Raw genomic sequence first — 13,787 nt, 5'->3', positions numbered from 1 at the left:
ACATGTCCCGATTTACCCCTCACACCAAGGGTATCTCAGGTTCGTGATACAAGACTGTCATTATCAGTTTCAAACGCTGCCGTTTGGGTTGTCCACGGCCCCTCGGGTCTTTACCAAGGTAATGACCGAAATGATGGTTCTTCTACGAAGAAAAGGCGTATTAATTATCCCTTACTTGGACGATCTCCTGATAAGGGCAAAGTCCAGAGAACAGCTGGAAGTCGGTGTAGCGCTAACACAAGTAGTGCTTCAGCAACACGGGTGGATTCTAAATCTTCCAAAATCTCAATTGACCCCGACAACACATCTGCTGTTCCTGGGCATGATTCTGGACACGGTTCAGAAAAAGGTATTTCTCCCGGAAGAGAAAGCAAGGGAGTTATCCGAACTTGTCAAGAACCTCCTAAAACCAGGAACTGTGTCAGTACATCAATGCACAAGAGTCCTGGGAAAGATGGTGGCTTCGTACGAAGCGATTCCATTCGGCAGATTCCATGCACGAACATTTCAGTGGGATCTGCTGGACAAATGGTCCGGATCGCATCTGCACATGCATCAGCGGATAACACTGTCACCGAGAACAAGGTTGTCTCTCCTGTGGTGGTTGCAGACTGCCCATCTGTTAGTGGGCCGCAGATTCGGCATACAGGACTGGGTCCTGGTGACTACGGATGCCAGCCTACGAGGTTGGGGAGCAGTCACAAAGGGAAGAAACTTCCAGGGCGTGTGGTCAAACCTGGAGACGTCTCTTCACATAAATATACTGGAGCTAAGAGCGATCTACAATGCTCTAAGCCTGGCAAAATCGCTGCTTCAGGGTCAGCCGGTGTTGATCCAGTCCGACAACATCACGGCAGTCGCCCACGTAAACCGACAAGGCGGCACGAGAAGCAGGAGTGCAATGGCAGAAGCTGCAAGGATTCTGCGCTGGGCGGAGAATCATGTCGTAGCACTGTCAGCAGTGTTCATCCCGGGAGTGGACAACTGGGAAGCAGATTTCCTCAGCAGACACGACCTTCACCCGGGAGAGTGGGGACTTCATCCAGAAGTTTTCCACATGATTGTGAACCGTTGGGAAAAACCAAAGGTGGACATGATGGCGTCTCGCCTCAACAAAAAATTGGACAGGTATTGCGCCAGGTCAAGAGACCCTCAGGCAATAGCTGTGGACGCTCTGGTAACACCGTGGGTGTACCAGTCAGTGTATGTGTTCCCTCCTCTGCCTCTCATACCAAAGGTACTGAGAATTATACGGAAAAGAGGAGTAAGAACAATACTGGTAGCTCCGGACTGGCCAAGAAGAACTTGGTATCCGGAACTTCAAGAGATGCTCACGGAGGATCCGTGGCCTCTACCTCTAAGAAGGGATCTGCTTCAGCAGGGACCTTGTATGTTCCAAGACTTACCGCGGCTGCGTTTGACGGCATGGCGGTTGAACGCCGGATTCTAAAAGAGAAGGGCATTCCTGAGGAAGTTATTCCTACTTTAATTAAAGCCAGGAAAGAAGTGACCGCACAACATTATCACCGCATTTGGAGAAAATATGTTGCGTGGTGTGAGGCCAAGAAGGCTCCAACGGAAGAATTTCAATTGGGTCGATTCTTACATTTCCTGCAAGCAGGATTGTCTATGGGCCTCAAATTGGGGTCCATTAAAGTTCAAATTTCGGCCTTATCAATTTTCTTCCAGAAGGAATTGGCGTCAGTGCCTGAAGTACAAACTTTTGTCAAAGGTGTACTACATATACAACCCCCAATAGTGCCTCCAGTGGCACCGTGGGATTTGAACGTGGTTCTAAATTTTCTCAAATCTCATTGGTTTGAGCCTTTAAAATCGGTAGATTTAAAATACCTTACATGGAAGGTAACCATGCTGTTGGCCCTGGCTTCAGCCAGGAGAGTTTCGGAGTTGGCAGCTTTGTCATACAAAAGCCCATATCTGATATTCCATTCGGACAGGGCAGAATTGAGGACACGTCCTCAATTTCTCCCTAAGGTGGTTTCGGCATTTCACTTGAACCAGCCTATTGTGGTGCCTGCGGCTACTAGCGACTTGGAGGACTCCAAGTTACTGGACGTTGTCAGAGCATTAAAAATATATATTTCAAGGACAGCTGGAGTCAGAAAATCTGACTCGTTGTTTACATTGTATGCACCCAACAAGTTGGGTGCTCCTGCGTCTAAACAGACGATTGCACGTTGGATATGTAGTACAATCCAACTTGCACATTCTGTGGCAGGCCTGCCACAGCCTAAATCTGTAAAGGCCCATTCCACAAGGAAAGTGGGCTCATCCTGGGCGGCTGCCCGAGGAGTCTCGGCATTACAACTTTGCCGAGCAGCTACGTGGTCAGGGGAGAACACGTTTGTAAAATTTTACAAATTTGATACTCTGGCTAAAGAGGACCTGGAGTTCTCTCATTCGGTGCTGCAGAGTCATCCGCACTCTCCCGCCCGTTTGGGAGCTTTGGTATAATCCCCATGGTCCTGACGGAGTCCCAGCATCCACTAGGACGTTAGAGAAAATAAGAATTTACTTACCGATAATTCTATTTCTCATAGTCCGTAGTGGATGCTGGGCGCCCATCCCAAGTGCGGATTGTCTGCAATGCTTGTACATAGTTATTGTTACAAAAATCGGGTTATTACTGTTGTTGTGAGCCATCTGTTCAGAGGCTACTTCGTTTGTGTTATCATACTGTTAACTGGGTTCAGATCACAAGTTGTACGGTGTGATTGGTGTGGCTGGTATGAGTCTTACCCGGGATTCAAGATCCTTCCTTATTGTGTACGCTCGTCCGGGCACAGTACCTAACTGAGGCTTGGAGGAGGGTCATAGGGGGAGGAGCCAGTACGCACCATGTGATCTAAAAGCTTTTTTAGATGTGCCCTGTCTCCTGCGGAGCCCGCTATTCCCCATGGTCCTGACGGAGTCCCAGCATCCACTACGGACTATGAGAAATAGAATTATCGGTAAGTAAATTCTTATTTTCTTCTCTATGTATTTCACGTTTCTTTCCTGTAACTATAAAATGTGTAAGAGTGTGCTACTGATATTGATATTATTTTTTCTTTTACTTGTTTGTTTCATTTTATTTCTCCATTACTTGTATATAATGATTCTTCGACCAATGTTTTCCCCTTTTTGTATTATGTCATTCCCACCAAGGACCAAGCCTATTTGCCTGCTATTTTGTGGGCCTATTGTATATCTCTCGTTGGCATACTGACTGTTTTGTTTTTCTGTTTGTCAGATTATGATTGTGTAATCTACGATGAGAAGTCTACATCTACGATGAGAAGTCATGCTTACTTATAGCATTTCTTAGTGGCCCAGGATGGTTTGTGTACAATTCTGTAGAACCTTGTTCCAATATACCCCAAAATATATAAAATAATGCATTGGGAAGTTACAATCCCTGGCAGTTGAGAGAGGAAGGGTGACAATGGAGGACAGAAGTGTGGAAGGAGAGGGGTGAGTCTTGGGGGGGTATATATGGCAGCAGCAGGACTCGGTGCCAGGCACACACAGCACCCTAGGGTGACAGCACTCAGCAGTGCCCCCACCAGGCCAGGCTCCAGCTGCCAGGGAGGAAGTGCTCGGTGCTACCACAGTCACCTGTGGTTATATGGCGCTGCTCAGTTGCTCACTGCTTGTCCCGGATCTACTGCTGGTGCCAGCGCCACCCAGAGAGCTGCGGGGATGGAGGAGCCTGGTGACCACCTCAGAACACGGGGGGGGGGGGGGGGGGGGGGGAGCAGTGCAGCCGTAAGTTCAGCTGCGCAGTCACTATGCAGGGGGTTCTGATGGAATAGGCCTTCCCTCGAGCAGGACCAGGAGCCCCAGGTATCATGGGAGAGTGGCAGATCACGGAAGGGAGACCACCTGACCTACGCACACCACCAAACAAATGTCCCCTCCGGCCAACTGGAAGAGAGGGGCGGGAGCACTCGTCGTCTCAGACTGACTATGTGCAGTAGGTAATGGAGGAATGGAATGGATCTCAGAGATCCGTTCTTACCATCATCGGGTGCCACCCAATATAGGCCTGTGTATACATCCTTTATTTTTCTAACAGGCAGCATCAGCACGACGCCCTCTCAGGTCCCAGTGCCCTTATGCAGCTGCCTAATGGAAGCGCTGGCCCTGATTACAGATCTAGATTCTCCAGCCTTTGTCATCAAGGAAATAGAACATACGTTGGTCATCAGTAATTCCCATCACAGCCTGCTATAATCAAACGTATGGGTCAATTTAATTAGGTACAAACGGGGCAAAATGGCTTTGCAATGATGTGAAAATGCCGCCAAATGGCACTTAGCAGATCTATGGGTCTAAGAACAAAAATCTTATTTAAAAGACTGCACTAGATAAATGACTGTTAGGAGCTGAGTGGATGCTTTGGGCAACTTCCCCACTTTATCTCTTTCCATGGCTTGATACATCTCCCCCTTAAACTGTTAAGGGGCAGACAAAAAGTAAAAGCCCCAAATTGTTTTTACATATGAATCACGAAGGTAAAATACATTGTTAGGACTTAACCAGACTTCTACTACTTCTCTGCTTAAAATATCTCATTACATATGACAGACATCTTCCAGCTAGCTGCCAATATTGGTCAAAAAGCTCAAATAGCAAAGCATATCATCTCAGATCCATTCTACAGTGTCTGGCTGAACTTTATGGAGAGAGATAAAGTGGAGAGAAATAATGTACCGGCCAATCAGCTCATAACTGCCACATTACAGGCTGTGTTTGAAAAATTACAGGAGCTGATTGGCTGGTACTTTATCTCGCTCCAAGGCATAGGTGTTTCTATCCTGGGTACAGGGTGTGCGATGCACACGGGCCCCTTGGCCCAAGGGGGGCCCACAATGCACACCCTGCACCCATATATTTCTCTAACGTCCTAAGTGGATGCTGGGGACTCCGTCAGGACCATGGGGAATAGCGGCTCCGCAGGAGACAGGGCACAAAAAGTAAGCTTTTAGGATCACATGGTGTGTACTGGCTCCTCCCCCTATGACCCTCCTCCAAGCCTCAGTTAGGTTTTTGTGCCCGTCCGAGCAGGGTGCAATCTAGGTGGCTCTCCTAAAGAGCTGCTTAGAAAAAGTTTTTTTAGGTTTTTTATTTTCAGTGAGTCCTGCTGGCAACAGGCTCACTGCATCGAGGGACTTAGGGGAGAGAATTTCAACTCACCTGCGTGCAGGATGGATTGGATTCTTAGGCTACTGGACACCATTAGCTCCAGAGGGAGTCGGAACACAGGTCTCACCCTGGGGTTCGTCCCGGAGCCGCGCCGCCGACCCCCCTTACAGATGCTGAAGATTGAAGGTCCGGAAACAGGCGGCAGAAGGCTCTTCAGTCTTCATGAAGGTAGCGCACAGCACTGCAGCTGTGCGCCATTGTTGTCACACACTTCACACCAGACGGTCACGGAGGGTGCAGGGCGCTGCTGGGGGCGCCCTGGGCAGCAATATATAATACCTTTTATGGCAAAAGAATACATCACATATAGCCATTAAGGCTATATGTATGTATTTAACCCATGCCAAATGTCTAAAACTCCGGGAGAAAAGCCCGCCGGAATAGGGGGCGGGGCTTATTCTCCTCAGCACACAGCGCCATTTTCCTGCTCAGCTCCGCTGTGAGGAAGGCTCCCAGGACTCTCCCCTGCACTGCACTACAGAAACAGGGTAAAACAGAGAGGGGGGGGCATATTTTGGCGATATTTTTATATATTTAAGCGGCTATAAGGAACAACACTTATATAGGGTTGTTCCCATATATATTATAGCGCTTGGGTGTGTGCTGGCAAACTCTCCCTCTGTCTCCCCAAAGGGCTAGTGGGGTCCTGTCTTCGATAAGAGCATTCCCTGTGTGTCTGCTGTGTGTCGGTACGTGTGTGTCGACATGTATGAGGACGATGTTGGCGTGGAGGCAGAGCAATTGCCGATTATGGTGATGTCACCCCCCAGGGAGTCGACACCGGAATGGATGGCTTTGTTTATGGAATTACGTGATAATGTCAGCACATTACAAAAATCAGTTGACGACATGAGACGGCCGGCAAACCAGTTAGTACCTGCCCAGGCGTCTCAGACACCGTCAGGGGCTGTAAAGCGCCCTTTACCTCAGTCGGTCGACACAGACCCAGACACAGACACTGAATCTAGTGTCGACGGTGATGAAACAAACGTATTTTCAAGTAGGGCCACACGTTATATGATCACGGCAATGAAGGAGGCTTTGCATATCTCTGATACTACAAGTACCACAAAAAGGGGTATTATGTGGGGGGTGAAAAAACTACCTGTAGTTTTTCCTGAATCAGAGGAATTAAATGATGTATGTGATGAAGCGTGGGTTAACCCAGATAGAAAAATGCTAATTTCAAAAAAGTTATTAGCATTATACCCTTTCTCGCCAGAGGTTAGGGCGCGCTGGGAAACACCCCCTAGGGTGGATAAGGCGCTCACACGCTTATCGAAACAAGTGGCGTTACCGTCTCCTGATACGGCCGCCCTCAAGGATCCAGCTGATAGGAGGCTGGAAACTACCCTGAAAAGTATATACACTCATACTGGTGTTATACTGCGACCAGCCATCGCCTCAGCCTGGATGTGCAGTGCTGGGGTCGTCTGGTTGGATTCCCTGACTGAAAATATTGATACCCTGGATAGGGACAGTATTTTATTGACTATAGAGCAATTAAAGGATGCTTTCCTTTATATGCGAGATGCGCAGAGAGATATTTGCACTCTGGCATCGAGAGTAAATGCGATGTCCATATCTGCCAGAAGGAGTTTGTGGACGCGACAGTGGTCAGGTGATGCGGATTCCAAACGACATATGGAAGTATTGCCGTATAAAGGGGAGGAATTATTTGGCGTCGGTCTATCGGATCTGGTGGCTACGGCAACTGCCGGAAAATCCACTTTTTTACCTCAGACCCCCTCCCAACAGAAAAAGACACCGTCTTTTCAGCCGCAGTCCTTTCGTTCCTATAAGAACAAGCGGACAAAAGGACAGTCATATCTGCCTCGGGGCAGAGGAAGGGGTAAGAGAGGGCAGCAAGCAGCCCCTGCCCAGGAACAGAAGCCCTCCCAGGGTTCTGCAAAGCCCTCAGCATGACGCTGGGGCCTTACAAGCGGACTCAGGAACGGTGGGGGGTCGACTCAAGAATTTCAGCGCACAGTGGGCTTGCTCACAGGTGGACCCCTGGATTCTACAGGTAGTATCTCAGGGTTACAGGTTGGAATTCGAGAAGTCTCCCCCTCGCCGGTTCCTAAAGTCTGCTTTGCCAACGTCTCCCTCGGACAGGGCGACGGTATTGGAAGCCATTCACAAGCTGTTTGCTCAGCAGGTGATAGTCAAGGTACCCCTCCTACAACAGGGAAAGGGGTATTACTCCACGCTATTTGTGGTACCGAAGCCGGACGGCTCGGTAAGACCTATTCTAAATCTCAAATCTTTGAACCTGTACATACAAAAATTCAAGTTCAAGATGGAGTCACTCAGAGCAGTGATAGCGAATCTGGAAGAAGGGGACTTTATGGTGTCCCTGGACATAAAGGACGCTTACCTGCATGTCCCAATTTGCTATTCACATCAAGGGTACCTCAGGTTCGTGGTGCAAAACTGTCATTATCAGTTTCAGACGCTGCCGTTTGGATTGTCCACGGCACCTCGGGTCTTTACCAAGGAAATGGCCGAAATGATGATCCTTCTACGAAGAAGAGGCGTATTAATTATCCCTTACTTGGACGATCTCCTGATAAGGGCAAGATCCAGAGAACAGCTGGAAGACGGAGTAGCACTAACCCAACTAGTGCTGCAACAACACGGGTGGATTCTGAATTTTCCAAAATCTCAGTTGACCCCGACGACACGTCTGCTGTTCCTGGGAATGATTCTGGACACGGTTCAGAAAAAGGTGTTTCTTCCGGAGGAGAAAGCCAGGGAGTTATCCGAACTTGTCAGGAACCTCCTAAAACCAGGGACAGTGTCTGTGCATCAATGCACAAGAGTCCTGGGAAAGATGGTGGCTTCTTACGAAGCGATTCCATTCGGCAGATTCCACGCACAAACTTTTCAGTGGGATCTGCTGGACAAATGGTCCGGATCGCATCTGCAGATGCATCAGCGGATAACCTTATCGCCACGGACAAGGGTGTCTCTTCTGTGGTGGTTGCAGAGTGCTCATCTGTTAGAGGGCCGCAGATTCGGCATACAGGACTGGGTCCTGGTGACCACGGATGCCAGTCTGAGAGGCTGGGGAGCGGTCACACAAGGAAGAAACTTCCAGGGAGTATGGTCAAGCCTGGAGATGTCTCTTCACATAAATATACTGGAGCTAAGAGCGATTTACAATGCTCTAAGTCTGGCAAAACCCCTGCTTCAGGGTCAGCCGGTGTTGATCCAGTCGGACAACATCACGGCAGTCGCCCACGTAAACAGACAGGGCGGCACAAGAAGCAGGACAGCAATGGCAGAAGCTGCAAGGATTCTTCGCTGGGCGGAAGATCATGTGATAGCACTGTCAGCAGTATTCATTCCGGGAGTGGACAACTGGGAAGCAGACTTCCTCAGCAGACACGATCTACACCCGGGAGAGTGGGGACTTCATCCAGAAGTCTTCCACATGATTGTGAACCGTTGGGAAAAACCAATGGTGGATATGATGGCGTCCTGCCTCAACAAAAAACTGGACAGGTATTGCGCCAGGTCAAGAGATCCTCAGGCAATAGCTGTGGACGCTCTGGTAACACCGTGGGTGTTCCAGTCAGTGTATGTGTTCCCTCCTCTGCCTCTCATACCAAAAGTACTGAGAATTATACGGCAAAAGGGAGTAAGAACGATACTAGTGGCTCCGGATTGGCCAAGAAGAACTTGGTACCCGGAACTTCAAGAGATGCTCACGGAGGATCCGTGGCCTCTACCTCTAAGACGGGACCTGCTTCAGCAGGGACCGTGTCTATTCCAAGACTTACCGCGGCTGCGTTTGACGGCATGGCGGTTGAACGCCGAATTCTAAAGGAAAAAGGCATTCCGGAAGAGGTCATTCCTACACTGGTAAAGGCCAGGAAGGAGGTGACTGCACAACATTATCACCGCATTTGGAGGAAATATGTTGCGTGGTGTGAGGCCAGGAAGGCCCCCACGGAGGAATTTCAACTGGGTCGATTCCTACATTTCCTGCAAACAGGATTGTCTATGGGCCTCAAATTGGGGTCCATTAAGGTTCAAATTTCGGCCCTGTCGATTTTCTTCCAGAAAGAATTGGCTTCAGTTCCTGAAGTCCAGACTTTTGTAAAAGGAGTACTACATATACAGCCCCCGGTTGTGCCCCCAGTGGCACCGTGGGATCTTAATGTAGTCTTGGATTTTCTAAAATCCCATTGGTTTGAGCCGCTCAAATCGGTGGAGATGAAGTATCTTACATGGAAAGTAACCATGCTACTGGCCCTGGCTTCAGCCAGGAGAGTATCAGAATTGGCGGCTTTATCATATAAGAGCCCATATCTGATTTTCCATACGGACAGGGCAGAACTGCGGACGCGTCCTCAATTTCTGCCTAAGGTGGTGTCAGCGTTTCACCTGAACCAGCCTATTGTGGTGCCTGCGGCTACTAACGAGTTGGAGGATTCCAAGTTGTTGGACGTGGTACGGGCATTGAAAATATATATATTTCAAGAACGGCTGGAGTCAGAAAGTCTGACTCACTGCTTATATTGTATGCACCCAACAAGATGGGTGCTCCTGCTTCTAAGCAGACGATTGCTCGTTGGATTTGTAGCACAATTCAACTTGCACATTCTGTGGCAGGCTTGCCACAACCTAAATCTGTCAAGGCCCATTCCACAAGGAAAGTGGGCTCATCCTGGGCGGCTGCCCGGGGAGTCTCGGCATTACAACTCTGCCGAGCTGCTACTTGGTCAGGGGCAAACACGTTTGCAAAATTCTACAAATTTGATACCCTGGCTGAGGAGGACCTTGAGTTCTCTCATTCGGTGCTGCAGAGTCATCCGCACTCTCCCGCCCGTTTGGGAGCTTTGGTATAATCCCCATGGTCCTGACGGAGTCCCCAGCATCCACTTAGGACGTTAGAGAAAATAAGAATTTACTTACCGATAATTCTATTTCTCGTAGTCCGTAGTGGATGCTGGGCGCCCATCCCAAGTGCGGATTGTCTGCAATACTTGTACATAGTTATTGTTACAAAAAAAAAAAAATCGGGTTGTTATTTGTTGTGAGCCGTCTGTTCAGAGGCTCCTACGTTTGTCATACTGTTAACTGGGTTCAGATCACAAGTTATACGGTGTGATTGGTGTGGCTGGTATGAGTCTTACCCGGGGTTCAATATCCTTCCTTATTGTGTACGCTCGTCCGGGCACAGTACCTAACTGAGGCTTGGAGGAGGGTCATAGGGGGAGGAGCCAGTACACACCATGTGATCCTAAAAGCTTACTTTTTGTGCCCTGTCTCCTGCGGAGCCGCTATTCCCCATGGTCCTGACGGAGTCCCCAGCATCCACTACGGACTACGAGAAATAGAATTATCGGTAAGTAAATTCTTATTTATACTTACCCCCCCAGAGTCCCAAGGCGGCGTCCCTGCAGTGCTGACACAAATCACTTGGAAAATGGCTGCTGCGGCTATTTCCGAGTGATTTGCGCATGCGCACTGGAGATGTACCCAGGAACAAGGCACGGCGCCATGTTCCCGGAGACACGCGTACGCGCTGTAGACTCTGGCAAAAGCTTGCTGCCGGAAAGGAGGGGGCCCCTCAACAGAGGCTAAACGCCGGTCCCCTCCTCTCTTAAAATGCCCCTGCTCCAAGGCTTAGTACATTGACCACTAACTGTCAGAAGTGTGTAGCAAGCAATCTTATATCTTCTGGTCTTATAAAGAAACAGGGACACAATACAGGATAACCCCTACACCGAGGACATATATTTAGTTCCATTTATGAGCGTTGCATTTATGGAATGAGAGTGGTCTCCAGACAGCAAAATACAACTGTACCTCGTACCTTGTAATAATTGCGCAAGTTCAGTTCCTCTCCATTTCTCGCTCCCGATGACATGTCCATAAGGAACAGCGGAGGCTCCAGCCCTCACCGGGGTGCTCTCATTCGTCGCCATTGAGATATCTCCGATAATACTTGATCATATATACACATCCTAAGCGGGAAAGACAACATTCGTTACATCAAGGCACCTACTGTATTGGGACAACTGCTGGCATCTTCTGAAAGCTTCTGAGAGTCCAAGTGGCTACCCACCCAACCCTCCTTAGGATGGAATTTTGCTGTCTGTTATTGGCAGCAATAGAGAGGTTAGTTTTGCCTATTAAGAGATTGCCGCTTTATAAATATGCGAATACTCTATGGAATGGCTATTGTGCATCTCTCTAGCTATGACATAAGCCCATAGATCCCCTTTAGTTAATGTATCAGGTACATGTACTGTATATGAAAAAGCACACTGTGGCTCAAATAATGAGGTGGGAGTAAAGTAAGTAGCGGTGCACGTGGACAAAGCAACGCTGAAAGGGGTGCAAATACATTTACTAATTTTACATGCAAGGTAAATACTGGATGCTTTTGCATGTAGCCTACAAACACTGGGCAGCTGTATTCTTAAGGGCCCTACTGGATCGTCCATATTGGCCTGCAGGCACAGGCGACGGGGCACCAGCGATGAACGAGCGCGGGGACGCGCATCGTTCATCGCTGGTGCCTCCACACTCAAAGATATGAACGGTATCTCGTTCATTAATGAACAAGATCGTTCATATCTTTGAGTATTATCGCCCAGTGTGTAGGGCCTATTACACGGCTATTCAAATTTGAGATTGGACACATCCCTTCCACATCTAAGACTGGGTACACACCTGGCCGACCTATCTAATGATTGTTAAGTGCATATACCAGAGGTTCCCAAACGCGGGCCTCAAGGCACCCCAACAGTCCTGGTTTTAAATGTATCCATGCTTGGCCACAGGTGACTTAATTAGCACCTTAGTCAATTTGATTTAACCACCTGTGCTGAGCCATGGATATACCTAAATCCTGGACTGTTGGGGGGCCTTGAGGACCGCGTTTGTGAACCTCTGGCGTATACACTTGCAGATAGAACTGTCTGCCAGTTCCCCTTAGGGATGGCCATCGACCATCGATGAATCAATATAATTGATGGTCTATGGCCGATGCCAAATACTTTTACCATGGATGGGGGAGAACCACATGGTTTTCTTTATTTTTTATATTAAAGAAGAGGACACTGAGCTTAGTTCTACCCCGATACTCACAGGAAGCCCCACAGCCTTGTGTATACTAAAGCAAAGGTGAACATCAGTGGGTGAAACCATCAATGGTTCCCTTGCAGATGGTTTCACATCATCGAGGTTATCCATCAATGGTCATCCCTAGTTCCCCTTCTCTAACAATACTTTTATGACCCTGCTGGAATGATAATGAATTAGAAGTGGATTTAGGGGAACATTTATGAATAATGCAATGTATGTATATGTTTACACATTTATTCATAATGTAGGACAGGTGCAATTGGAATTCAGGCATTATTTTATTTATTTGCATTTCTGGCTCATTTAACGTACACTCTGTGCTGCATATAGTATGGTATCAAGTCACCCACAAACATACAGAACATCAACATTTTAACATTGATACATAAATGTAAGCACAAATACATATTCATGGGTCTCTGGTAATTGATTTAATTCTGCTGTCACCTATGCCATCCAATGAGTTTTGTCTAAGGAGTTAAGGACTCCAGCAAGGGATCAATCCATAGGTTTTTAACCTTGTTTTAAAAATAAAAAACGTATTATGCTATGCGTTTTTCATATATTTCTTTGCATAAACCCATGATACATCTGGGCCGATTTGTTTGAAGAGCTTCTACCCGTGACCACCATAAAGGATATAGACACATGCTGATTAACACTTGAGTCTGGTAATTAAGCTAATCCTGTCACTATTGTGCTTTATATATGGATATTCTTTGGGGAAGAGGTATGAGGCACTGAAAACCACCAGGTGTGGGCTTTGTGGAGTGAACACTTGGGATAATTGAAAGGAGAGTAGCAACACGTTATCTCGAGTCCACAATCTGGTAATTGAGCCATTTGTTCTGTCCTTTACACCATTGTTCGGGTGTCACTTTTGGGAGGAGGCACGAGGCGTTCTACTACATACTCATTATCTGTTTCCTTTGCGTACTACACCATATGGTTCTTTTTATTCCTTTCTATATAAATTCGTGGAACATCGGAGTCTTATCCGGCAGAAGATCCGTCCGGGATAGGACCTTGGAAGGACTGCACATCGCCTCGTTATATAGGAACTAAGGGAAGTCTCCATCTTCCATTCTTTAGAGTTAGCGCCTGTACATTAATTGCTTACCACACACACATATTCATAACTTCCAAATTCAAAGAAAGTACAAGTATTCTGCTTTTGGGACACTCACACATAGATAAAGAGGAACATCCTAATATGATATCATGAGAAAATAAGATTTTACTTACCGATAAATCTATTTCTCGTAGTCCGTAGTGGATGCTGGGACTCCGTCAGGACCATGGGGAATAGCGGCTCCGCAGGAGACAGGGCACAAAATTTAAAAGTTTGACCACTAGGTGGTGTGTACTGGCTCCTCCCCCCATGACCCTCCTCCAAGCCTCAGTTAGGATACTGTGCCCGGACGAGCGTACACAATAAGGAAGGATTTTTAATCCCGGGTAAGACTCAAACCAGC

General features: G+C 47.8%; 1 protein-coding gene across 2 annotated transcripts in view; it reads right to left on the bottom strand.

Annotated features, from left to right (window-relative positions):
- FAAP24 (FA core complex associated protein 24) overlaps positions 1-13,787 on the bottom strand; it is a 66,945-nt gene that overhangs the window by 43,806 nt on the left and 9,352 nt on the right. For both annotated transcript variants that reach the window (XM_063958361.1, XM_063958362.1), the window contains exon 2: positions 11,036-11,186. In XM_063958361.1, the coding sequence (XP_063814431.1) occupies positions 11,036-11,147 (112 nt within the window). In that variant the 5' untranslated portion in view covers positions 11,148-11,186. The remainder of the gene's footprint in view (positions 1-11,035; positions 11,187-13,787) is intronic.

This window comes from Pseudophryne corroboree, chromosome 3 (assembly GCF_028390025.1).
Source record: "Pseudophryne corroboree isolate aPseCor3 chromosome 3, aPseCor3.hap2, whole genome shotgun sequence".
NCBI lineage: Eukaryota > Metazoa > Chordata > Amphibia > Anura > Myobatrachidae > Pseudophryne > Pseudophryne corroboree.
Note: the sequence above shows the minus strand (reverse complement) of the source record. Positions and strands in the feature narration are given on the sequence as shown.